The sequence below is a fragment of the Xenopus laevis genome, chromosome 7S (genome assembly GCF_017654675.1).
Source record: "Xenopus laevis strain J_2021 chromosome 7S, Xenopus_laevis_v10.1, whole genome shotgun sequence".
NCBI classification, from domain to species: Eukaryota; Metazoa; Chordata; class Amphibia; order Anura; family Pipidae; genus Xenopus; species Xenopus laevis.
Window position 1 is genome coordinate 5,220,943 of NC_054384.1, and position 26,702 is coordinate 5,247,644.

Consider the following 26,702-nt stretch of genomic DNA (forward strand, 5'->3'; position numbering starts at 1 on the left):
AAATTTTTGGGGTTCAATCAAATGAATTTTTAAGCTCAATAAACTTGAATTTGTGAATTTAGAAGCTCAAAAAAACTTAAAAAGGCTAGAAAATCTTGAAAAGGCTTGAATTTTGCCTGGCACAACTCCCTTTGACTTCTACATGAACTCGGATGTTTTAAGTACCAATGTTTTACATTTGATTTTTCTGTGCTTAATAAATACCAAATATTAACATTTTTAAAAATATAACTCAAATTTATGAGTTTCCGTCCAAAAAAATCAACTTGTGTCAGATTTGGTTGGTTGTTTGGATGAGTTCCCTCACTAAACTGGGCCTCTTGTGGATTACTAGTAAGAAAACACCTATGATATGTCACCCATAACAATACTCATGTGGGGCCTCCTGGCTTTTCCCTAAGATGAATGGCCAAATGTTCCCTTTGCTCCTTGCAGTGGCAGGCAGCTCCCCAATCCTTCTGAGAGTTTCCTACACAGACAGGTGGCCTTCCTGCCCTGTATCCTGCTCAGAGAGAGCTTCTCTCATTTCCATTGCAATTAAATACTTTTCCTCAGGACATTTCCTGTAGAAAGTAAGCTCCAATATGTGAGCCGTGCTAATGGAATGGAGTAACAGGTCTGCTTGTTCCATCCAGAATCCTCCAAGTCTTTGAACAAAGAAACCATTTTCTGTTGAGCGACACCTTTCCTTGAGCTTGTATCTCCTGCTATGGGAAGATTAAAGGTAAAAACAAATTCCTTTGGTCATTCTACCACAATACAAATATATATATGTGTATGTGTGTAACAAATATCACTCACCCTGGTGGTCTAGTGGTGCGGCAGGGACGCCCGCCATGCCACTCCTCTTCTGCCTCCATGCTGGTTCCTTAGAGCGCACGCACCCGCATCTCATTTCCTTTATTGACGCGGACACGCTGGCATGATGACGCCGGCGCACAATGGTGTCAAATACTATAAAAGGCTCATTTGGGCTTCAAGCCCTTGCCCCTTATAGGATTTTGTTCCTGGTGCTTCTTTGCTATTGAGCTTCTGATTGATCTGTGTATTGATTCCTGTTTTGACCATTGTCTGGCTATTTAACTATCCTGACTTCTGAATCCTGACCCTTGCCTGATTACCGACTTTGATTCTGCTTAACCCTTCTATTGACTTCCTGGTTTGACCCTTGCCTGGCTGACTACGTTTATTCTCCGCCTGCCCCGACACGACATGAATTTACTGTGGGGAGAAAGGTCATTTTCTCAACCAATGTCCTAAGAGGCCGGGAAACTTCAAAGCCTAAATGGAGAAGGGGAGCTCCATTTGGGTCGAGAAGTTTCCTCTCTGCCATTTTCTTCTAGGATCATGGTACCTGTTAAACGTTGAGGTTTCTGCTTTTGTGGATTCAGGGGCGGCGGGAAATTTTGTAGATGCTGCTTTCGCAGCAAGGTTTAAATTTCCTCTAATACCCCTTATTCCTCCCATGAGAATCTTAGCGGTTGACAAAAGTCCTTTGGGGTCAGGTTTGGTAACTAAGAAAACTGTGGCATGTGCACTAGCAACTTGCACTTTGAGGAGTTATCCTTCTATGCCATCGAGGGTTTTTCTTCTTCTCCTCCTCTAATTTTAGGGTTACCTTGGTTACAGGTGCATAACCCACAAATTGACTGAGTAACTGGGGAGGTTCTTCAGCGGGGTCTAAAAGGACTCTTGCATAAATGTTCCTCAATTGGTGGCAGTCACATCCCTTCAAGGTTTACCCGCGGCTTATGCTGATTTTTCTGATATTTTTTCTAAAAAAGCCACAGAATTTTTACCTCCTCATAGGCGGTATGACTGTCCGTTTGGCCTTATCCCTGGGTCTACTCCCCCTAGAGGGAGAACTTATCCTCCCCAAGCAATGAAAGAGTACATCAAAGAAAATCTTGAAAGAGGTTTTATTAGGCCCTCTAGTTCCCCTGCTGGTGCTGGGTTCTTTTTCATGGGCAAGAAGGATGGAGGTCTTCGCCCATGTTTTGATTATAGGGGCCTTAATAAAATTACCATCAAAAATCGCTATTTCCTTCCGCTGATTTCCGAGTTATGTGATCAGGTCAAGAATTCTACTATCTATTCCAAACTTGACCTTAGGGGTGCATATAATATTTAGTTATGCCATTCGGTCTTTGCAACGCCCAGGAATTTGTCAATGACAACTAGAGAAGTGCATCTTTGAGGTTTCTTCTGTCCAATTTTTGGGGTTCAATATCTCTGGCAAGGGACTAGAAATGGATCCTGGGAAGGTTAAGGCCGTATTGGAATGGGCTCAACCTCTTTCCTTATGTGCAACTCAAAGGTTCTTAGGTTTTGCTAACTATTATCGTCAGTTTATAAAAAACTTTTCTTTGGTGGTGTCTCCAATTACGAATCTAACCAAGAAGGGTGCAGATACAAGTATGTGGCCTCCCAAAGCTTTTCAAGCTTTTGAATTCCTTAAGAAGGAATTTGTGTCTGCTCCCATACTCCATCACCCTGATACTACTCTTCCTTTTATTGTAGAGGTAGATGCCTCAGAGGTAGGGGCAGTCCTTACTCAAAGGCATCCGATAACCAACAAGGTACATCCATGTGCCTTCTTCTCTAGGAAATTTTCGCCGGCCGAAGCCAATTATGACATTGGTAATATAGAATTGTTGGGCCTTTGAGGAATGGCGACACTTGTTGGAGGGGGCTAAACATACTATAACGGTCTTTACTGACCACAGTAATCTGTTATACATCGAGTCTGCCAAATGGTTGAATCATAGGCAGACTAAATGGGCATTATTCTTTACCCGGTTTAATTTTTCTCTTACTTATAGGCCTGGTTCCAAAAACACTAAGGCTGATGCACTCTCTAGGAGTTTTGAGCCTAAACTGTCTGAACCTAGTGAGTGTGTTCCCATCATTCCGGGCGAATTGATTGTGGCAGCTCTGGGATCAGACCTTGCCGCACTATTGTCCTCAGTCCAATCTTCTGCCCCTGTAGATACTCCCTCTGGGAGGTTATTTGTACCTGAGGACTTAAGGGAACAAGTTCTGGGTGAGGCCCATAATTCAAAAATGGCTGAACATCCAGGTATCTCTAAAACTGTGTCTAAAAATTGTCCCGTGATGTGTGGTGGCCTTCATTTAAACAAGATGCCAAAAACTTTGTTAATTCCTGCTCTGTTTGTCAGAGATCAAAGTCTTCTAGGAATCTGTCACAGGGATTGCTAAGGTCATTACCTATTCCTGACAGACCCTGGTCCCATCTGTCTATGGATTTTATTATTGACCTCCCTTCATTTCAAGGGAAAACTGTGATTTGGGTGGTGGATAGGTTCAGCAAAAGGAGTAATTTCATTTCCCTCCCACACCTCCCTTCTGCTTAAACTCTGGCTGAGTTATTATTTATATCTTCAAATTACATGATTTTCCTGTCAATATTTTTTCTGATAGAGGGGTTCAAACTGAAAGGGTTAATCAGTCCCTTGAACAATTCCAAAGGTGTTATGTGTCTGACAACCAATCCTCATGGGCTGAACTATTGTCCTGGGCAGAATTTGCTTACGATAATGCAACGCATGCGTCTACTGGTGAATCTCCGTTTTTTCTTGTTAATGGTTTACATCCCAAAGCACTTTCTTTTTCTGGTTCTTTATCCTCTGTTCCCTCTGTAAATTCTTCTGTCAAACAATTTGCCAAGATTTGGTCTGGGGTGCACGACTCTCTTTCTGCAGCTACGGCTGCTCAAAAGAGGGCAGCTGATAGATCTCGTAGAGAGGCACGCCTGCCACCCCCTCGCGGGGGACACCCGCCGCACCAAGCTTCCTTGCCACAGGCGTTGGTTTCTTAGGGCAAGCGAGGCGCGCCTCTTCAGGATTTAAAGGCGCAGGCACGATGACGCCAGCTCACAATGGCGTGAAATTTGAAAAGTATAAAATGCTCATTAGGGCTACAGGACTTTGCCCCTTATAGGATATTGTTTCCTGGTGCTTCTGTGCTATTGTGCTTTTCGGTTTATCTGATTCTGATTCTGATTCCTGTTGTGACCCCTGCCTGGCTTTTGACAATTATGACATCTGTATCCTGACCCCTGCCTGATATCCGACTTTGCTTTTTCTATATCCCTCTGATTGATCTCCTGGTTTGTCCCTTGCCTGCCTGACTCCGTTCGCACTCTGCCTGCCCCGACCCGGCCTGATCTGACTATTCTTTTGCGTAACGCCTTGTACAACAACCTTCTGCCCAAAGACTTTGCATATACCGTTGTGCCCCTGCGTTTGTTCAGAACCCCTCGATTTGCACCTCTCTTATTAAGACCTGGTGGTATCCGATTAGCTGAGGGCTCCTCCCAAGGTGAAAGGCGGCTGTTAAAGGCAGAAACAAGAGCCAAGAACACGGTGCTTAGCATTGGTTCTGAATTAGGCTGCCAACCGTGACAGTTGTGTGTACAGTACGTGTTGATATTGATTTATCTTCTGAGTTTGGCCCACACATTTGTATACAGTATTTCCTTTATTATGTATTGTTACTGATTGAACCTTTCTCTCTGGAATTTAATCTCTACTTTTCATCATTTGACTGCCTGCTTTGGTGAGGACCTTTCCCTATAACCAGTTTGTGTATTCCCATCATTTCCATCAGTCTGGTACAGAGGTAGCACATATTATTGTGACTTCTCACAATCATAACCACCTATTAATACGAAGGTTGTGCTGGGTCTGTAAGTGTAACTTGGTCACACCTGAATCCTTTTTGGATTTTTTCACTCTGAATCATACTGAGCAGTCAAGAACCAATTGGTACTGACTGCTTGAAGGTGACATGATTTAAATAATTGATACAGTGTAAGCAAGGTTTATTTTGGTTAACTATCATGGATTTGAAATTATTCCTTAGGTTGACAGGTCGCCTTTAAGACCAATTACAAATATCCCTGTCTACATCATATGGAAAGTTAATTTAAATTGAATTTAAAATGAACATTTAAAAAGCCTTGTGATAAAGATGTTCCTGTTTAGATCCAAGTTTTATTGACCAGCATTTCCTAAAACTTTGTTAAAATAATGAGCATCCTTTGCCTCATTTTAGTATAAGAAGTTTGGAATGGTCAGAATAAGGAGGAAGGAAGAGTGAATCACTAGGGAAGTTTTGCACCCCTTCGCCAGATGAATTTTCCCTGGCGAAACTTCGCCAGCATTCGGCTGCCGAGATGTAACTATGCATTTTGATGAATTAGAGTTTATGCTGCAAATTAACGTCTGACACAGGTGAAAATTCGCCCTTTAGTGAATTTTCCCTAATGTAGATTAAAAGTTCCACAATAAAAGTGCTGTTGTGGGAAAGTTTTAACAATGCTGTGACATCACAGAATTTTTTTTTAATAAGATGGGAAGCACAATATGACAATTTAGATACATGTGCAACAAGGCTGATCGATTCACCAAAACCAGCAGTGAATGTGGCAGTTATGAGCCAAGCACAATGTTTCCCGCTCATTCGGTCAATGTAATGAAGGGGATCACAGATGGCAACATAACGATCATATGAAAACGGAAACCTTGGATGATAAATCCTGAAACATTTTCTTTACTTTCTGAAGTCGTTTTCAAGTCTTCCTTCCTGTATGAAAGCAAATTAAAGTAAGAAAGAAATCACATATGTATAAATGGAGAACACCCATTGGAAATGAATCACTGAAATTGTGTCTAATACTATTGGACATGAAAGGGGTTGTTCACCTTTTGGACAATAAAGCTAATTTAACAGCCCATTTAAAAAAAACTTTTTGTAATTTATCTTTATTACTTAAATGTTTGCATAATAATTACATCTGCACTTTCTGCATTTTTTAAGTTCTAATAAGAGTTTGTTTTTTCTGACGAAACAAAAGACATTGTAAAATTCTAACACAAAAACAAAGAATAATCAGGCCAAAAGATTTGTGTATTAACCCATATTTAAATATTCCCTAGTTTTTCTATATTGCTATTTATTCATATTGTGCTTGTGGATTCTATTGGGACAAACGTATAGAGTTTTCATTTCACCTTTTATTAAATCATTGTCTTAGTGATTCCCCCCCCCCCCCAAGGTTTATTCATAGATCTTTGAGTTACTACACAAAAGACATATGCTCATTACTCTGCTGATATATTCAATTTTAGTACTTCTTCCTCCCCTTTCATAAGTCGGTTAAAGCTTTGGATTTCCTGATCTGCTCAAGTGGAATCAGTCAAAAACTTTCTGTTAGAGAAACCTTCAATCAGTTGACACGTTTAAGTCAATCCAGCCGTATTTTTCTTGAATTCACTTAGATCAACGTTTCCTAAACTATGTGACTGGCCCTCACTCACAGTGTACTGAGAACTTTCGTTACGCTTTATTGAGAGGAATAAGCTTACACTTAGGGGCAGATTTATCAAGGGTCGAATATCGAGGGTTAATTAACCCTCGATATTCGACTAGGAATTGAAATCCTTCGACTTCGAATATCGAAGTCGAAGGATTTAGCGCAGAAAATTCGATTGTACGATCGAAGGATTATTCCTTCGATCGAACGATTAAATCCTTCGAATCGAACGATTCGAAGGATTTGAATCCAACGATCGAAGGAATATCCTTCGATCAAAAAAACTTAGGCAAGCCTATGGGGACCTTCCCCATAGGCTAACATTGACTTCGGTAGCTTTTAGCTGCCGAACTAGAGGGTCGAAGTATTTTTTAAAGAGACAGTACTTCGACTATCGAATGGTCGAATAGTCGAACGATTTTTAGTTCGAATCCTTCGATAGTCGTAGTCGAAGGTCGAAGTAGCCCATTCGATGGTCGAAGTAGCCCAAAAACACTTCGAAATTCGAAGTTTTTTAACTTCGAATCCTTCACTCGAGCTTGATGAATCGGCCCCATACTGTATCTAAAATAAAAATCTAAAACACCTTTGCCTCACTTTATTAAAGGAAGATTGAAATTCTCTATTTTTCAGTGTGTAGATAAAAGGATTTAGCATGGGGATCAGGACAATATACAGCAGTGCAAAAAACTTGTCCCTTTTTAGAAAATAACTTGTGGTGGGTCTCATATACAAGCAAAGTACTGTCACATAAAGGGTTATCACACAGGTCAGGTGAGAAGCACAGGTAGAAAAGGCTTTTTGTCTCCCCTCTGAGGATTGGATATTCAGGATAACAGAGATGATAAATATGTATGAGGTCAGAGTAAGGAGGAAGGAATTGAAAATAAACAATGTCCCTTCAATGTACATTAAAAGTTCCACAATAAAAGTGCTGCTGCAGGAAAGTGTTAGCAATGGTGTGACATCACAGAAAAAATGGTCAATAGCATGGGAAGCACAATATGACAGTTTAGATATAGATATTACAATGCTGAGAGGATCAACAAAACCAGCAGTGAATGTGGCAGTTATAAACCAAACACAATGTTTCCTGCTCATTCGGGTAATGTAGTGAAGGGGATCACAGATGGCAACATAACGATCATATGACATGGCCGTCAGGAGAAAATATTCACTGGAAGCCAAGAACCCAAAAAAATAAATTTGAGTCATACACCCCAAGAACGAAATGTTATTTTGTTGAGTGAGAAGAATATGTAGCAAAATAGGTAAAATATTTGAGGTGGAAGAAATGTCTATGAATGAAAGGATCTGCAAGAATATGTACATGGGGGTGTGTAAGTGAGGATCACATGAAATGACTAAGAATATGATGAGATTTCCCAACAGAATGATGAGATAGATTCCAAGTAACAGCACAAAAAAAGAGATTTGAAACTCAGAGGCATCAGAGAAACCTTGGATAATGAATCCTGTAGCATTTTTGTTACTTTCTAAGGCCATTTTCAAGTCTTCCTTCCTGTGTATGAAAGTAAACTATAGTAAAAATATATTTAATAAAGAATGTCAATATATAACCTAATATGTGGTTGATTTATGAAAGACCCTTAGTTCTTATTTATGCTCATTTATGTAGGAGCATTTTAGGCATAACCAGTTCTGCCTATATCTGAGAAATGATTATTTGGAGCAGTAGGCTTCGAGGTGTGCGGCAAAACATCTCTAGCCCTCACATCAAATTTCAAAATGAAATATAAAAAAAGTCTGCTTGCTTTTTTGAAAAATGGTTTTCAATGTGGGATTCTGCTGAGGAGCGCTATTATTTAATGGATTTTTGTAAATAAAATGTTTTCCTGTGACAGAATGCCTTCAAGGTAATTTTAACAGACTAGTCTTCCCAAATCTATCTTGTACTTTCAGAGATTAGTAATCAAGTCAAAGCTTCTTATGAACCCAAACTGTCCACCATGACCTACATAAAGTCTAACCCTACAACTCTCCTACATAGCAAAGTCATGTACCTTTCATCATACAAATATATTAGTCAGTTAGATCTTGCCTTTGCTCAGTCTGAGGAGCGGAAGGTTCTTAGATGCAGTAGCACAGAGTCTGCCAGTCTCTTTAGGAAGCCAGTTGATATAGCCAGTGTAACAATGGGTAGTCTTCAGAGGATAAACAATCCTTTGCTAATTTTTATAAATAGATTTTTAGTGAAATATGGTGCCCTTATGATAATGCCTCTCTAGAGAAAAAATACTGAATACATTATTTAAAGCTTTGTGGAGAATTTTTGTGAAGCTTATTGTAATAAAACAAATAGCAACTTACAAGAACATCATCACCAGTCACATTTGCCCACTTACTTTTTGAGTGCAAATCTGTACTAATTGGTAGTCTCTCTCCCTTGACTTTGATCCCATAAATTTCTTCGGCTCCGTTGCTCAGCTCCAGTAGGTATGGAACCTGTTATCCAGAATACTCGGGACCTGGGGTTTTATGGATAACGGATCTTTCCGTCATTTGGATCCTCATACCTTAAGTCTACTAGAAAAGCATGTAGACATTAAATAAACACAATAAGCTGGTTTTGCTTTTAATTAGATCAATTATATCTAAGTTTCAATCATGTACAAGGTACTGTTTAATTATTACAAAGAAAAAGTTTTGGATTATTTGGATAAAATGAAGTCTATGAGAGATAGCTTTTCAATAGTTCCAAAATTCAACATACCGGCAATTTGCAAGGACATCGCCAACTAACTAAAAGCGTAGAGGACAATTTGCTAGCGAAAGAGCTCTGCACTAGTGAACTTTCATACCCAGGCCAATTTTTGCTCAGGCGAACAATTTTTACTCCACAAATTCATCAAAGTGGGAACTTTACAGTACGTTACCCTTTTCGCCAGAGTCTTCTTAAGGTTATACCTGGTGAATTGATAAGATGAAGCTACATCTTCAACAATTTTATGTCAGTGACATCATACCCTGTATGCCGAAAAGTCATAAAAAACACCCCAAAATGCTGGAGATTTTAATGTGGACCTATGTTTAAAAGTTGTAACCGTTAAATATATTTTTTGGTATTTTTTTTTTTAACCATTAGAAGCTCATTCCACATTTGTTTTAGGGTAGGCTCATGTCTAGGACAATAGAGGATCTCTTTTGTACAGTAAAACTTCAATTTTGCATTCCCTGATTTTAAGTTTTCCCTCATTTTACATTGTTGTTTTTGTGGCCCCACCTATATATTTTGCATAATTAATTTTCCTGATTTTACATTTTCCTGGATTTTGCACCATTTATTTCTAGCCCACTGAAAAACATAAAATAGGGGACACTACTGTATTTATTTTCTTTGGACATGGTTAATAATAAGTGGCCACTTCCAAAAATGTTGATTCAGAAGCCGGCAAAAAGTCTCATCTGAACCCTCTCCAATTTGACTCCAAGATGGCAATCGAACCAGTCCCTGGATCAACTTGTGCCAAGACCTATTTTCAATAACCCTTTATTTCATCACTTCTAATGTATCTGCCTGTGTGACTGATCCAGGGAGAGAATTCCACATCTTCACAGCTCTCACTGTAAAATTCCTTTCCAAATATTAAGATTGAACCTCCTTTCTTCATGTTGGAATGAATGCCCTTGTGAACTGTACATAATATTACCTCTATGTGCCATCTGTACAAACTTTCTCATCTTCACAGGTTGAAGCATTGGAATTTATTTCTCTTCACGTTCTTTGAATCCGTTTCACAATTCCATGAAATAGGGGTGTAATTTTGTTTGACTCTTATGTAGTTTTACATTTAAAAAAACAGTTTCTTGTTTATGATCTGCCTATACATGGTACCTTATGTATTTTTCTGTTTTATCTATTCACTGTAAGAAAACATATGCATCAGGTTTTACTGTATGTTCATTTGGTAGAGTTGAAGGCCAAGATTCACTAAACTCAGTTTACATCATTAGCTTAAAAATGAGCTAATATTCTGCATCTCAGTGTCAGGCTCTTTAACTGCAGTGAAACTGTTCTATTAAACCCTTAGATATAAATATCTTTTGCTTTATTCAACACTTTAGAAGCTTATCAGGGCAATGCACAATGCTTCTGTTACAGTAGATTCCTGCTGGTTGTACTTCATATTTGTGGCTACAACTTACAAACATATTACCAGCTCTGCCTGAAACTTCAAGACCTTTACACTTTTAAAATCAATGAAGAATATAATAAAATTTTTAAGTGTTTAATAGCATAACATTTAAAGAGCAGAGCTTCAATTGTTTTTAGGTGAATAGCTAAGTATACCATGCAATATATGGACCACATGTATTAATTATCACTTCAAAATGATGGTCACAGGATCAGAGGCAAGTTTGGCAGTGCACCTGGTTATTATACAACCAAAACTTGCCTCCAAGTCTGGAATTCAAAAATAAAAACCTACTTTGAGACCACTGGGAGCAACATCCAAGGGGTTGGGGAGCAACATGTTTCTCACGAGCTACTGGTTGGGGATCACTGCTCCAGACTTTTCTTTATCTTCTGCTGCTTCTCTCTGATCCTGTGACCATCATTTTGATGTGATAATTAATAAGGGAGCTTAGCTGGGATTCTGGATATAGGGTGCTGAACGTGACAGAGAGAGAGAGAGAGCACTTATCATTATTACACAAAACACACTAATATCACAAGGGTTAGTAACAAACAAAAAACATATAAATCAACTTACAACTGGCCTATCCAAGGTTCTGGAAGTGGGCTACTCTTATAAGAGACAAAGCAAGGTTTCACTTTTTCTGGCACGCCAAGGTTTCAGTATCCATTCACTTCCTCCAGTATAGTAAATTTCACCAGAAGCTGAAGAAACTGTTGAATAGGCCATTTTGATTGAAGATAGGGTTATTCACATGAAGAGAGTATACAGACAGCTGTGACGGCCGTACAAAAATTATACTCTGAATACAACTCAGAAGCACATGCTTAATATAGAGTACAGTACAGAATTCTTCTTAGCTTCTTGAAGGGGCAGATTTACTTAGGGTCGAATATCGAGGGTTAAGACACTAAGACACTAGGGGCCCCTTTGTAATGCAAACCTGAAATGACATCAAACATAACCCTCTAAACATTTCCAACACAGTTACACAATGATCAACATGGATATAAAAATGTTTTTCATTAACATTTGATCCTCACTTGTGAACCTCTGCTGTCAGCCCTTGACCCAGACCTGTTTTTGACTACTCTTCTGCACAGTCCCTGGTACCTCACTTTTTCAGCCCTTTCTTCACTACTGAGCCTTCTGTTCCAAACCTCAGATGAGCCTCCAGTTAGTGTGAGTTTTTTGTGGCTAACAAAGGCATATATCTGGCTCAACTGTTGACAGTAGGGGTTCTCTACACAAGCTTCCACACAAGAGGGAAAGACAGATTCCTCTTCCAATGTAAATTAAGGTGCATAAGAAATTTAAAAAAAAAATCAGTATTTTTGTTTATCTGATTATCAGGCGGTAGGTGCAGCCTGGGAAGAAATTCATTTGGGGGGTTGTGAGACACTGAGGTGAACATAGTCATGTATTGAGCATCTTTAGTTGTTGTGACCCAAGCTAGAATGGAATTTATCTAAATGCTCATGTTCCACTCCTGAGTTTGACCTGCAGTGAACAGGATAACTCTTGCTACTTTTAAAGGAACAGTAATATCAGATTTTTTTTTTTTTTAAAAAAAAAAAAATTCATTAGTATACATCAAAAAATAAACACCAAGACAAATAAAACTTTAAAATTATGTGTGTGTATATCAACAGAGTATGAATCGAGCTAGAGGTGTGTTTAAAGGACCAGTAACATCATAAAAATTTGTTAGTATACATCGAAAAAAAACCCACAACGACAAATTAAACTTTAAAATCGCAAAGTCTTTATTAAGAAATGGCTTACTTAAACTCCGCTTGCGCTCCTTTTCAGAAAGCGATCGGGTGATCCATCGTGCAGCGCTGAATTTCTCCTCCCAGCCTTCCTTATAGGAGATAGCCAGGGAGGAGAAATTTAATGCCGCAAGATCGGTGTGTCGCCTTTTCTAAAGAGGAGCGGAAGGCTTTGTGATTTTAAAGTTTCATTTGTCTTTTTTTTTTCAAAGTATACTAACTAATTTTTATTTTTTAAAATTTTTTTGATGTTACTGGTCCTTTCAGCAGATATCATTACAGTCTATTAATAGAACAGAAAGCCAATTGAACAAAGCACCACCTCCCAATTTACACAGAATAAAGGATTTACATTTCATTTAAAAATGTAACTTTTAATTTGCAATCATCAAAACAAAATAGCTTTATACCCCAATTAATATCAACTTTGGGATGCTCTTGATTACAAAAGTTATAGTTCATTAAATGGCAGCAAAGTAACCTTTGCAGAGACTCCTCAGCAACCATTGTGCCCATTCATTTGAGTAATTATTGCATGTACAATACATGGTGATGCTGATATATTTTCTGACTAAATTTGTATTTACCTTCCATCCCCATCAGTCTAGTTCAGAGGGAGCACACGTTCTTATATTCACTACCACACCATAAAAGGTAGCACAAATAATTTTAATTCTTGTTCTGTTTGTCTGAGATCAGTGACTTTGTCCGTTCTAATCTCCTATAATGACTAAGTTAGTTCAGTCTATTTTTATTTATATGCATGGTATTTAGGGATGTAGCGAACTGTTCTGCGGCGAACTTGTTCGCGCGAACATCGGCTGTTCGCGTCCGCCGCAAGTTCGCGAACGTCGCGCGACGTTCGCCAATAGGCGTTCGCGTCAAAATCGTTCGACCATTCGACCATTCGATTCCTTCGATCGCTAAAATCGAAGGATTTTCGTTCGAATCGAACGATCGAAGCCATTGGATTGAATGAAATCATTAGATCGAATGGCTTCAATCGTTCCATTCGAACGAAAATCGTTCGATCGAACGATTAAAATCCTTCGATCGTTCGAATCGAACGATTTTCGGATGTTCGAAGTTCGCGAACAGTTCGCGAACTGTTCGCATTTTTTGCCGGTGTTCGCGAACGGCGTTCGCGAACACATAAACGGCAGTTCGCTACATCCCTAATGGTATTATTAAATGCATTTCTCTCAAATGATATTGATTTGCGGTTCTTGGATATTTCCTTTGGTGTGTTTTAGTCTCCACATGGCCTAAAGTTGGAAGACTGACCAATTATTTTCAACATTCGTATAGAAGCCATTGTGTTGTGAGATGACTAATCCAAATATTAGAAGTCATGTTTTACCCCCTCAGGAACATGGTCATGAACAATTCCTCTGAATGCCTATGAGAGCTGGACATGCTGTATTCTACATGGACATGTTTTTTTACCCTCAATTTATTTCCTCCCACAATTGCAGTGTAATGACTTTAGTTGCGGTAATTAAAATAGCCCTTGTGTTTCCACCTTTTACACCAAAGAAGAATTTAGAATTCATTTACTATCAGTGGGCTCAGTACTGGGGATAGAAGTGGGCAAAACAACTGAGACCAGAAAAAAAAGCAATTCACAAAGGGCTTTGTGGCAAAGAAACTCAACCAAACTCCCATTCATCCCATCCATGAGTTTTCCGTGTGGGAAAAGTCTTGACAAAATCATGCGACAATTTGAATCGTGAAACTTTTTCAGATTGTCACCCCAAAAAAATCAATTATTTGGATTATCGAATGAAAAACTCAATTATAGAATGAAAACCAGCATCAAACAGTCAAAAACTTTCAACAATCATGAAGGAAAAAAACCTTTTGCAATTGTTAAAGGCATTGACTTTTACATGTCTTTAATAGGGTTTAGCTGAAGTATTTTTAGATTAAATTTTTTAGCAGCTTTGGTGTATAATACATTTAAAAAAATTTAGATTTCCCCCCTTTAAAACATGACCATAAAAATTTGAGGCTTGATAAATGGGCCACATGATCTTGTTAAATAGTGCAAAAAAACTTCACTGCAGTCTGCTTTTTAATATGGCTGCAAAATCTTTTTTTTTGAAAACACTAATTTTTATTTATTTTTGATGGATAAATCAAAAAGATTGAGATTTAAACTCAGATTAGAAAATAATTGTGACTGCATTTTTCATCTAAATGATTTGGACCTTTTCCTTCCCCCCATGACAGTTCTTTCTCTAAAAAATGTTTTTATTCTTTTTAATGCATGGCATGATGGTGAGAAGAGAAATAACTGTTAAAAAAAACCTGATTGTATAAAAAAAATCAGTGTAATAAAGATCATAACTGTGAATTTTTACATCAAAGCACACAACGTGAACATTAATTAATAATAAGTCAACCCAAGTTTTGGATTCATACCAAAGAAGTCATTCACTACTGAACATTCAACATGTTCAATATGGCTACAGCAAATTATTGGCTTATTTATTTTATATGCTCAAATAGGACTAGTTTTACCATAAAGTAAAAATGTTATTTTTCACAGTAAAAGTTTTTAGAGTTCATTCAGCGACACCAAACCATTTTCTCTTGACAATACATGCCCTAGGCAAAGGGTTAGTACTCAAAACACTGTGCCCAGTAGCTCAGTTCACCTTGAATGGTTAACTAAATTAAATAGTATTCTTCTACTCATTTTAATAAAAGAAGATTGAAATTCTTTGTTTTTCATTGTGTAAATAAAAGGATTTAGCACAGGGCCCAAGATAATGTACAACAATGAAAAATACTTGTCTCTTTCCAGGGAATAACTTTTTGTGGGTCTCATGTACAAGCAAATAACTGTCACATAAAGGGTTATCACACAGGTCAGGTGAGAAGCACAAGTAGAAAAGACTTTTTGTCTCCCCTCTGAGGATTGGATTTTCAGGATAGCAGAGATGATAAATATGTATGAGATCAGAGTAAGGAGGAAGGAATTGAAAACCAGAAATATGCCTACAATGTAAAATAAAATTTCCACACTAAAAGTGCTGCTGCAGGTCAGTTTTAGCAACGGTGCAACATCACAGAAAAAATGGTTAAGAAGATGGGAAGCACAATATGACAGTTTAGATATAAGGACAACATGTCCAACAGAATCAACAAAACCAACAGTGTATGAGGCAGTTATAAGCCAATCACAATGTTTCCTGCTCATTCGGGTAATGTAATGAAGGGGATCACAGATGGCAACATAACGATCATATGACATGGCAACCAATAGAATGTATTCACTGGAAGCCAAAGACACAAAAATATACATTTGAGTCAAACACCCCAAGAATGAAATGTTATTTTGCTGTGTGAGAAGAATATGCAGCAAATTAGGTAAAATATTTGAGGTGGAAGAAATGTCTATGAATGAAAGGTTCTGCAAGAATATGTACATGGGGGTGTGTAAGTGAGGATTCCATGAAATGACTAAGAATGTGATGAGATTTCCCAACAGAATGATGAGATAGATTATAAGAAATAGCACAAAAAGAGAGATATGAAGCTGGGGAGTATCAGAGAACCCTTGGATGATGAATCCCGAAACATTTTCGTGACTTTCTGAAGCCATTTTCAAGTCCTTCTTGTTGTTTATGAAAGCAAATTAGTATAAAAATAATATAACATATAAATTATAAAAATTAATATAAAACATATATACAAAAGGAGCACTCCCGTTGGAATTTCATCATTGAAATTTTGCTTTTCATATGCTGTTGACCATTGATAGTAGTTCTATTGAACTACTATCAATGGTCAATGTAAATATTTATAGCAAATATTCTGAAACCCCCAGGAGAAACTGAGAAACATATTGATTCACACTGCTTACTTCTATACAGTACATTTCTGCTTGTGTTGCTTTACATTTCATGTCTACATTAAAACCAAATTATCAACGGTGTCTGCAACTGAAAGACTGTTGTGATGGGTATCCAATTTTGGCTATGTCTGTAAAATTCAGTTTATAAAACCTGGTTCTCATGACAGGTAGGGCAAATGTATTTACCAGCCATGAATTTACATCAAATTCCAAATTTCGCCATGTGTAAAAAAAATTTCTCGAAAATGTGGTGAAAATTCACTGTGGAAAAATTTTAGAGAAAAAACAACGATAAGAAAAAACACCCATTGAGTTTAATGCATTAGGAAAAAAAGTCTCCATAAAAAATGTCCATTGACCTTAATGCATTAAGACCAAAACGTTGTCATAAGAAAAAAAACGCCAATTGACTCTAATGCATTTGGACAAAAAAGTCTCCATAAGAAAAAGCATCTATTCACTTCAATGCATTTTGAGTAAGAAAAATTGTTGCACGTGTAAAATTGTTGTGTGGAAAAATGCCCATTGACTTCAATGTGTTTCGCAAATTTTTCGCAGTTTTGTGAATTTTTTGGCAAAGCGAAATGGGACAGATTCGCTCATCACTAATGGCAGGAAATCGAAGCAACATGATGTTCATTATAGTCTGTAGATCTGATACTACTTATACATACATCTTTTGTAAATTTAATAGAAAATCTGACCCTGTTACTTCTGCCATCAGCTGTAAAACAATCTGATATACACTTACTAAGACTAAGAAATTCTATTATTTCTATAGTAGAGTTTACCTGTAGATGGATACAGTTGCATTATTTTTAATGAATAAGTTTACTTGGCATTTCAGGCTTTACATTTTGCCCTTATGTTGTCCATACTTAGTCTTTGACCATTAATAGCTTAATATCCTCCTTCATTTAGCCTTTAATCTAAAGTAAAATGATTAATGTTATTTTTCTATCTTTTATTTTATTGATTTGTAATATGTTATAATTAAACCATATTTTGACTAATGACATGATAACATATAATAGATCATTAATACAATATAAAATATTTATAAAATGTCTATATATATAAATTACAAAAAAAGGCTGTTGCATTCAAGGAACTTTACAAAAATAAATGGGTTTTCGGAAATCGTAACTTCTGGGCAATTTAATGAAAAATCATAGATTTTGAATGCTAAATCTGAAGAAATAGTGAGAACTTTTTGGATTTTGTTAAATAACCCCCTCTAAATTCATTTAGGAGACTTAGGGGGTTATTTATCAAAGTCCGAATATTTTCTGCTACAAACTTCGATCAAATCCGCTCAGTTTTTTTACGCTTATTTATTATAACAATTTGCAGAAAATTTGCTTTGCGGAAAAAAAAAATCAGATTTTCATGATTTTTCGGATGAAAAATTTTTTGTTTTTTTTGGATTTTTTGGGTTTTTCACCCAATTACACAGATTTTTGTCCAACTGCTGAAAACTTCAGGGTATTGCACGAAACCCAGCGCAAATAAAGAAAAAATGAAGAGTCATACTAAAAAGCCTCCTGTATGAACCTGCTGCACACTGTTACTCATTTATCAAAGTCCGAAAAAAAAAAAAAAATTCTGTTAGATCAATGTAAAATATAATTCCTGCTATTCTTTATTTTTAAAATTATAATGTTAATTTTTCCCAGAATAATCACCCAGATCTATTTTTTACTTTTAATGAAGAGTCTTACTAAAAAGCCTCTTATATGAACCTGCTGCACACTCAGTTACTCACCTAAATTCTAGCCCTGCATAGCTCCTACATAGCAAAGCCAGGGACTTTTATAATTCAGATTCATAATTATCTTTCTCAGTCTGAGGAGCAGAAGGTTCTTAGATGCAGTGGCACAGAGTCTGCCAGTCTTTTTAGGAACCCAGTTTATATAACCAGTGTGACACAGAGAATTCATTAGAGAATAAAAAATTAGCTCATTTTCTCTTTTACTTTTATCCAATGATTATTATTTTTATCAACAGTGTAAATCCCTTGTTGATCTTCCAGTTTCTAATTCAAGCTGCTGCCTGGTTTTTAGGGTAAATTGTCAATAAGTTGTCTAATTCTGTGCAGTGTCATTCTGTGGCTACTAAAGCAAATAAAGTTCTGTCTTGTATAAAAAAGGGCAGTAACTCAAGGGATGAAAACATAATTCTGTCTCTTTATAGGTCCCTGGTGAGGCCTCATCTGGAGTATGGGGGGCAGTTTTGGGCTCCAGTCCTTAAGAGGGATTTAAATGAGATGGAGGGAGTGCAGAGCCTAAGGGGCCGATTTATCAAAAGTCGAGGTGAATTTTCGAATGAAAAAAATTCAAATTTTGAGCTATTTTTTGTGTACTTTGACTAGGGAATAGACCAAATTCGATTCTAGGGGACCTCCTAGAACCCATATGGAGTCAATTAGTGGACTTTGAAAAATGTAAGTTTTTTTGGGGAAAAACTTTGAATCGGATTCGATCTAATGAGCTATTCCTTCGATTCGTACGGTTCGAATTTGGCCAAATACAGACCTATTCGATCGAAAACGAACCTATTCGACCAAAAAAATCTTTGCGAAAAAAAACTCGACCAAACCCCCATCCATGAGTTTTCCGTGTGGGAAAAGTCTTGACAAAATCATGCGGCAATTCGAATTGTGCAACTTTTTCAGATTGTCACCCCGAAAAAATCAATTATTTGGATTATCAAATGAAAAACTCAATTATAGAACGAAAACCAGCATCAAACAGTCAAAAACTTTCAACAATCATGAAGGAGAAAAACATTTTCCAATTGTTAAAGGGACCATCTGGCATTGACTTTTACATGTCTTTGATAGGGTTTAGCTGAAGTATTTTCAGATTCAAATTTTTACCATCTTTGGTGTATGATAAATTTAAAAAAAATGTAGTTTTTCCCTCTAAAAATTCTGATTTACCCCCCTTTAAAAAGTGACCATAAAAATTTGAGGCTTGATAAATAGGCCACATGATCTTGTTAAATTGTGCAAAAAAACCTTCACTACAGTCTACTTTTTAATATGTCTGCAAAATCTTTTTTTTTGAAAAAACTAATTTTTATTGATTTTTGATGGATAAATCAAAAAGATTGAGATTTAAACTCAGATCAGAAAGTAATTGTGACTGCATTTTTCATCTAAATGATTTGGACCTTTTCCTTCTCCCCCATGACAGTTGTCTAAAAAATGTTTTCATTCTTTTTAATGCATGGCGTGATTGTGAGAAGAGAAATAACTGTTAAAAAAACCTGATTGTATTAAAAAAAAATCAATAACTGTGAATTTTTACATCAAAGCACCCAACGTGAACATTAATTAATAATAAATCAGCCCAAGTTTTGTGTTCATACCAAAGAAGTCATTCACTACTGAACATTCAACATGTTCAATATGGCTACAGCAAATTATTATATTATTTATTTTATATGCCCAAATAGGACTAGTTTTACCATGAAGTAAAAGTTTTATTTTTCACATTAAAGAGTTCATTCAGTGACACCAAACCATTTTCTCTTGACAATACATGCCCCAGTCAAAGGTTTAGTACTCAAAACACTGTCTGCTACAGAGATTATTTGTTATCTGTAAACAGGTGCCCAGTAGCTCAGTTCACCTTAAATCGTTAACTAAATTAAATAGTATTCTTCTACTCATTTTAATTAAAGAAGATTGAAATTCTTTGTTTTTCAGTGTGTAAATAAGAGGATTTAGCACAGGGCCCAGGATAATGTACAACAATGAAAAATACTTGTCTCTTTCCAGGGAATAACATTTTGTGGGTCTCATGTACAAACAAATAACTGTCACATAAAGGGTTATCACACAGGTCAGGTGAGAAGCACAAGTAGAAAATGCTTTTTGTCTCCCCTCTGAGGATTGGATTTTCAGGATAGCAGAGATGATAAATATGTATGAGGTCAGAGTAAGGAGGAAGGAATTGAAAACCAGAAATGTGCCTACAATGTAAAATAAAATTTCCACACTAAAAGTGCTGCTGCAGGTCAGTTTTAGCAATGGTGCAACATCACAGAAAAAATGGTTAAGAAGATGGGAAGCACAATATGACAGTTTAGATATAAGGACAACATGTCCAACAGAATCAACAAAACCAACAGTGAATGTGGCAGTTATAAGCCAAGCACAATGTTTCCTGCTCATTCGGTCAATGTAATGAAGGGGATCACAGATGGCAACATAACGATCATATGACATGGCCGTCAGGAGAAAATATTCACTAGAAGCCAAAGACACAAAAATATACATTTGAGTCATACACCCCAAGAATGAAATGTTATTTTGCTGTGTGAGAAGAATATGCAGCAAATTAGGTAAAATATTTGAGGTGGAAGAAATGTCTATGAATGAAAGGTTCTGCAAGAATATGTACATGGGGGTGTGTAAGTGAGGATTCCATGAAATGACTAAGAATGTGATGAGATTTCCCAACAGAATGATGAGATAGATTCCAAGAAATAGCACAAAAAGAGAGATATGAAGCTGGGGAGTATCAGAGAACCCTTGGATGATGAATCCCGAAACATTTTTGGGACTTTCTGAAGCCATTTTCAAGTCCTTCTTGTTGTTTATGAAAGCAAATTAATATAAAAATAATATAACATATGAATTCTAAAAATTAATATAAAATAAATATATAGAATATGTATAAAAGGAGCACTCCCATTGGAATTGCATCATTGCAATTTTGCTTTTCATATGCTGTTGACCATTGATAGTATTTGTATTGATCTGTTCTGTGCTCAGATCTTTAGGACAGGAGTTTTATCATTTTTGTGAGAACTGAGATCAAATGCAGAGTATTATATGAGTAAATCAACCCATGACATTTTGTAAAAAATAAATATAGTCTGTTATTTGTGAACAATCTGTAACTATATGAAAATAAAACAATAAGATGAGAGAGGTTATATATTCAACCCTTGATATAGATACAACCATACAATTTCATAATAAGTTATTTAGTAAAACTTTTCTTATTATTTACAAACTTCTGCCAAACTCCGGTACACAATTTTGCCTTATTTTATTAATAAAATAAATTGAAAAATTTCGGGGAAAGACTTGATAAAATTGTGAAAACATTTTCAGATTATTGCCCGAACACCATGAATTTTTCAGATTATCATACGATAATCTAGACATATCCAAAATGTTCAAACCATTGGAATAAATGTATTTTAGTTTCAGACAGTTGTAAATCTGGTTGTAATTTGGAGCTACAGAATGAGACTACTTTTGTAGCCATTTAAAAAAAATGTTACAAAAAAATTAAAAAAAATAACTATTCTAGATTTACATTCTCCTGCTCTATAGCTGCTGTGGAACAATGAATTCCAACAAACCTTGGATTAAAGAGAAACTGAGAAATGCATAATTTCACAGAGCTTTCACTCTATAGTACATTTCTGAAATAATTTATAGTGATGGGCGAATTTGGGGCGTTTCGCTTTGCTGAAAAATTCACGAAACGGCTCCGTCGTCTAGTTTTTGACGCTGGCGTATGTTTTTTGGATGTGAGGGTTTCACGCCTGGCGAATAAATTCGCCCATCACTAATTATTTACCTTACATTTTGGTTACAAACCAGGTTACCAGCTCTGCCTGAAAGTGAAAGACCTTTATACCTATGGTTTGATGACAATTTTGTATATATCTGGAAAATTCTGTTGATAAAACCAAGTGCTTGTAACAGTTTGTTACATATTTGTGCTATGTTTTTATTTCTGCTCCAGATCGGAACCACATTATACATACAGTACATCATATGTAAATTGGAAAAAAAAAACAGACTGTGCATTCTGCCATCAACTATAAAATCAGCAAAGTGGATTATGCTGTAGTTATTGGATTCATTTCCAACCGTAGACACTTTATTGTTGTTGAATAAAAAGTCTGCCTTTATATTAATATCATTTAAATGTGTTAGTTTACTGGGCAATTAATAAATGTTATATAAAACTGTGCAACATCAGATTTTGACCTTACTTTAAATGTAATTCATCCTCCTCCTTCATTTAGAATTTGATCTGCAGTAAATGTATTTTTTTCTCTTTGTATATAGATTTTTAATATAATTTTATAATTAGACCCTATTTTAACTACAGTAATAGCTTGATAATGCACCCCATAATATTAACAGTCACACAAATGCAAAATATATTTATAAAATGTATTGTATGCGGGTGTATGTGTACATACATATATACAGGTATAGGATCCCTTATCCGGAAACCCGATATCCAGAAAGCTCTGAATTACGGAATGGTTGTCTCCCATTTTATCCAAATAATCAAAATTTTTAAAAATGATTTATTTTTTCTGTGTAATAATAAAACAGTAGTTTGTACTTGATCCCAACTAAGATATAATTAATCCTTAATGGAAGCAAAACCAGCCGATTGGGTTTATTTAATGTTTAAATTAATTTCTAGTAGACTTAAGGCATGAAGACCCAAATTACGGAAAGATCCGTTATACGGAAAACCCCAGGTCCCGAGCATTCTGTTTTATCTATTTATCCTCTTTCCACTGATGAGCTGTCGTTTCATTTTCAGTGTCACTAATTAAAACAAAGAATTGTGCAAAAGGGAAACGAGAATATTGCGAGTAGCAAATAAAAATACTGATTAATGAATACAGTTTACATTTCACCACCAGTCTGCTTCAGTTTCTCCCTTCTTCAGGTCTGTTAGATTTATTCAAAATATGATTTGATCTGAGGAGCAGAAATTTCTTCCATGCAGTAGCACAGAGTCTGCCAGTTTCTTTAGAAATCCAGTTTATATAACCAGTGTGACTTAGGGTATTCCTCAAAGAATACAAAATAATCAGCTCATTTTCTATTAATACTTATACACTTGGTGCCTTATAATAACTGTAATTAGTGGAATATATAATCCTTATGATAACAAGCTCTCCAGGGAATATGTTCTGAACAAAAATATTTTTGTAAATTTGTTATGCTATTTGCTACAAAATGTGTCTTTCGACTTTGTTCACAAAAACATTCACTGGGGCAGTAGTGTCCCGTTTTGCTTCTCATTGGTGGGCATTGCATTGTAATTGATGGGAAGGTAAAATTACATTGTAGTTGAGGAAAGATCATTGTTCATGCTAGATATGAACGTTCAATCAAGGAAAGAGGAGGAAACGAATGGAAATGGCCTATTCACCTGTAAAAAAAAACTTTGATTTTTTAAATAAATTTTTTGATTCAAATTTCAAAGTTTTTTCTATTCAAAATGTGACCCTTGATAAATCTGCCCCCAAGGCAGATGGGATTTATAAAAATTCAGCTAATTTTTTTTTTAAAAAATCAAACAGCATGCCAGGTTTTACCAGGTAAGGATCAAATGATTTCAATGGAAGGCTTCTTTCGAGAAAAAAAGAAAAAACGGAAAAATTCTAATATTTTTTGTCAGCCTCTCCTTTACATAGCTTTTAAAGGTAAATTTTAACTTATTCATTTTTAGTTTAAAAGTTTTTCCAGGGCAAGTTAAACCCATCATTGGTTTGTTAAACACAAACTTTAACATGAACAAGGAAATAGTTATTGACACCCTGTCTTAACACACAGGAAATGTTTAAAAAGGGCAACGCATTCTGGGTAAACACTGCCACTAAACAAGTTCTGAGACCCCCCCCACCACTTTGCAAATCAATTTAGACAAACATATTTAATAATTTATCGTGTCTATGGGAAAACTGAATTTGGAGAAAATCATGACCGTGGGTTTTTCACATGATAAACCATAAGATAACTTTTTCTCACTGGATTGAATCTGACCCAGTATTTGGAATAGAAGGTTTAATTTGCTTTAAATTTGACAGTTTGGACTATATAATTTATATCAATAATATGGGCTTTTGACTAATATCGGTATGTGACCGGTTATTCAGAATGCTTGGGACCTGGGTTTTCCGAATAAGGGATCCTTCTGTAATTTGGATCTTCATACCTTTAGGGGCAAATTCACCAAGGGTCGAATATCGAGGGTTAATTAACCCTCGATATTCGACTGGGAATTAAAATCCTACGACTTCAAATATCGAAGTAGAAGGATTTTGCGCAAAATACTTCGATCGAACGATTAAATCCTTCTAATTGAACGATTCGAAGGATTTTAATCCAACGATCGAAGGATTATCCTTCGACCAAAAAAAGTTAGGCAAGCCTATGGGGACCTTCCCCATAGGCTAACATTGAGTTCGGTAGCTTTTAGGTGGCGAACTAGGGGGTCGAAGTTTTTTCTTAAAGAGACAGTACTTCGACTATCGAATGGTCGAATAGTCGAACGATTTTTAGTTCGAATCGTTTGATTCAAAGTCGAAGTCGTAGTCGAAGGTCGAAGTAGCCAATTCGATGGTCGAAGTAGCCCAAAAAACACTTCGAAATTCGAAGTTTTTTTACTTCGAATCCTTCACTCGAGCTTGGTGAATGGGCCCCTTAGTGTACTAGAAAATCATATAAACATGAATTAAACCCAATAGGCTGGTTTTGCTTCCAATAGAGATTAATTATATCTTAGTTGGGATCAAGTACAGGCTACTGTTTTATTATTACATAGAAAAAAGAAATAATTTTTAAAATTTTTTAATTTGGATTATTTGGATAAAATGTAGTTTATGGGAGACGGCCTTCCCGTAATTTGGAACTTTTTGGATAACGTATTTCTGGATAATGGATCCCATACCTGTACTCAGAATGAGGTTTTATTGGCTTGCATTAGCTAAATTACTTAAAAAAATCAAGATTAATAATCTTTGCTAGAACTTCGAACGTTCACGTCCGCCTAATGTTCGCGAACGTTTGGGAACGTTCGCATTTTGAGTTCGCGTTCAATTCGAATACAAATCGTTCGACCATTCGACCATTCGACCGCAAAAATCGAACGATTTCCATTCGTTCGAACGATTTCCATTCGTTCGAACGATTAAAATCCTTCGAACGTTCGATTCGAATGAAAAATCCTTCGAACGTTCGAATCGAAAGATTTTAGCGGGTGTTCGAAGTTCGCGAACTGTTCGCGAACGTTCGCATTTTTTGCCGGTGTTCGCGAACGGCGTTCGCGAACACCAAATCGGCAGTTCGCTACATCCCTAATCTTTGCCTTACTTTAGTAAAAGAAGATTGAAATTCTGTATTTTTTAGTGTGTAAATTAGAGGATTCAGCACAGGGCCCAGGATAATGTACAACAGAGAGAAATGCTTGTCCCTTTTTAGAGAATAACTTGTGGTGGGTCTCATGTACAAGCAAAGTACTGTCCCATAAAGGATTATCACACAGGTCAGGTGAGAAGCACAGGTAGAAAAGGCTTTTTGTCGCCCCTTTAAAGTTTGTATTTTCAGGATAGCAGAGATGATAAATATGTATGAGATCAGAGTAAGGAGGAAGGAATTGAAAGTAAGAAATGTCCCTTCAATATAAATGAAAAGTTCCACAATAAAAGTGCTGCTGCAGGAAAGTGTTAGCAATGGTGTGACATCACAGAAAAAATGGTTAATAAGATGGGAAGCACAATATGACAGTTTAGATATAAGGACAACAAGGCTGACCGGTTGAACAAACCCAGCAGTGAATGTGGCAGTTATAAGCCAAACACAATGTTTCTGGCTCATTCGGGTAATGTAATGAAGGGGATCACAGATGGCAACATAACGATCATATGACATGGCCGTCAGGAGAAAATATTCACTGGAAGCCACGGATGCAAAAACATACATTTGAGTCATACACCCCAAGAATGAAATGTTATTTTGTTGTGTGAGAAGAATATGTAGAAAATTTGGTAAAGTAGTTGAGGTGAAAGAAATATCTATGAATGAAAGGATCTGCAAGAATATGTACATGGGGGTGTGTAAGTGAGGATTCCATGAAATGACTAAGAATATTATGAGATTTCCCAGCAGAATGATGAGATAGATTCCAAGGAATAGAACAAAAAAAGAGATTTGAAACCTGGGAGTATCAGAGAACCCTTGGATAATGAATCCGGAAACGTTTTCTTTAGTTCCTGAGGCCATTTTCAAGTCTTCCTTCTTGTGTATAAGAGCAAATTATAGCTGAAATATATACTGTATCTTATTAATGCAATACCTTCCCCATATGGATGCCAGTATTGATGGGAGAATTAATTCGCCAGGCACGAATTTGTGGTGAATTTCCACTTTTCTCAGGCGACATTTCCACCGCCAGAGACAATTCCGATGCCAGTGACAATTAAACGCACGCCCATTGACTTTAATGCACGTCCCCAATTGTCATCGGCATCGATTTTGATGCCTGTGAATTGATGCCGGCATCAAAATTTGTTCGTATATATGATTACATATATAAATGATACCTTTTCAAAATTCCGAAAAATAACGATCAGGGATTTCGTTTTTAAAACACAGAAAAAAAATCACCAGCGTGCGGTCTAACCCACAATCTGGAGCTGACCGGCTGCTATAAACGATAAAGAGCCAATATTCATACACAAAGAGAAAAATTGCCAGTGCATGGTTTTCCTTGAAAAACAATTATTACAAA

The 26,702-nt window shown here is 36.4% G+C and overlaps 4 protein-coding genes across 4 annotated transcripts; all 4 read right to left on the reverse strand.

Annotated features, from left to right (window-relative positions):
• Positions 1-6,901: 6,901 nt before the first annotated feature.
• On the reverse strand, positions 6,902-7,843 carry LOC108697162 (olfactory receptor 8H1). Its single transcript, XM_018227088.2, has one exon. The coding sequence runs from the start codon at positions 7,841-7,843 to the stop codon at positions 6,902-6,904; it is 942 nt and encodes a 313-aa protein (XP_018082577.1).
• A 7,082-nt stretch (positions 7,844-14,925) lies between these two features.
• LOC108697163 (olfactory receptor 1019) lies at positions 14,926-15,880 on the reverse strand. The gene has a single exon (XM_018227089.1). The coding sequence runs from the start codon at positions 15,877-15,879 to the stop codon at positions 14,926-14,928; it is 954 nt and encodes a 317-aa protein (XP_018082578.1). The 5' UTR covers position 15,880.
• A 3,882-nt stretch (positions 15,881-19,762) lies between these two features.
• On the reverse strand, positions 19,763-20,734 carry LOC108697164 (olfactory receptor 8H1). Its single transcript, XM_018227090.2, has one exon. It carries the CDS (start codon positions 20,714-20,716, stop codon positions 19,763-19,765), a length of 954 nt encoding a protein of 317 aa, XP_018082579.1. The 5' UTR covers positions 20,717-20,734.
• Positions 20,735-25,261: 4,527 nt separating this feature from the next.
• LOC108697166 (olfactory receptor 1019) lies at positions 25,262-26,265 on the reverse strand. The gene has a single exon (XM_018227091.2). It carries the CDS (start codon positions 26,192-26,194, stop codon positions 25,262-25,264), a length of 933 nt encoding a protein of 310 aa, XP_018082580.1. The 5' UTR covers positions 26,195-26,265.
• Positions 26,266-26,702: the final 437 nt, after the last annotated feature.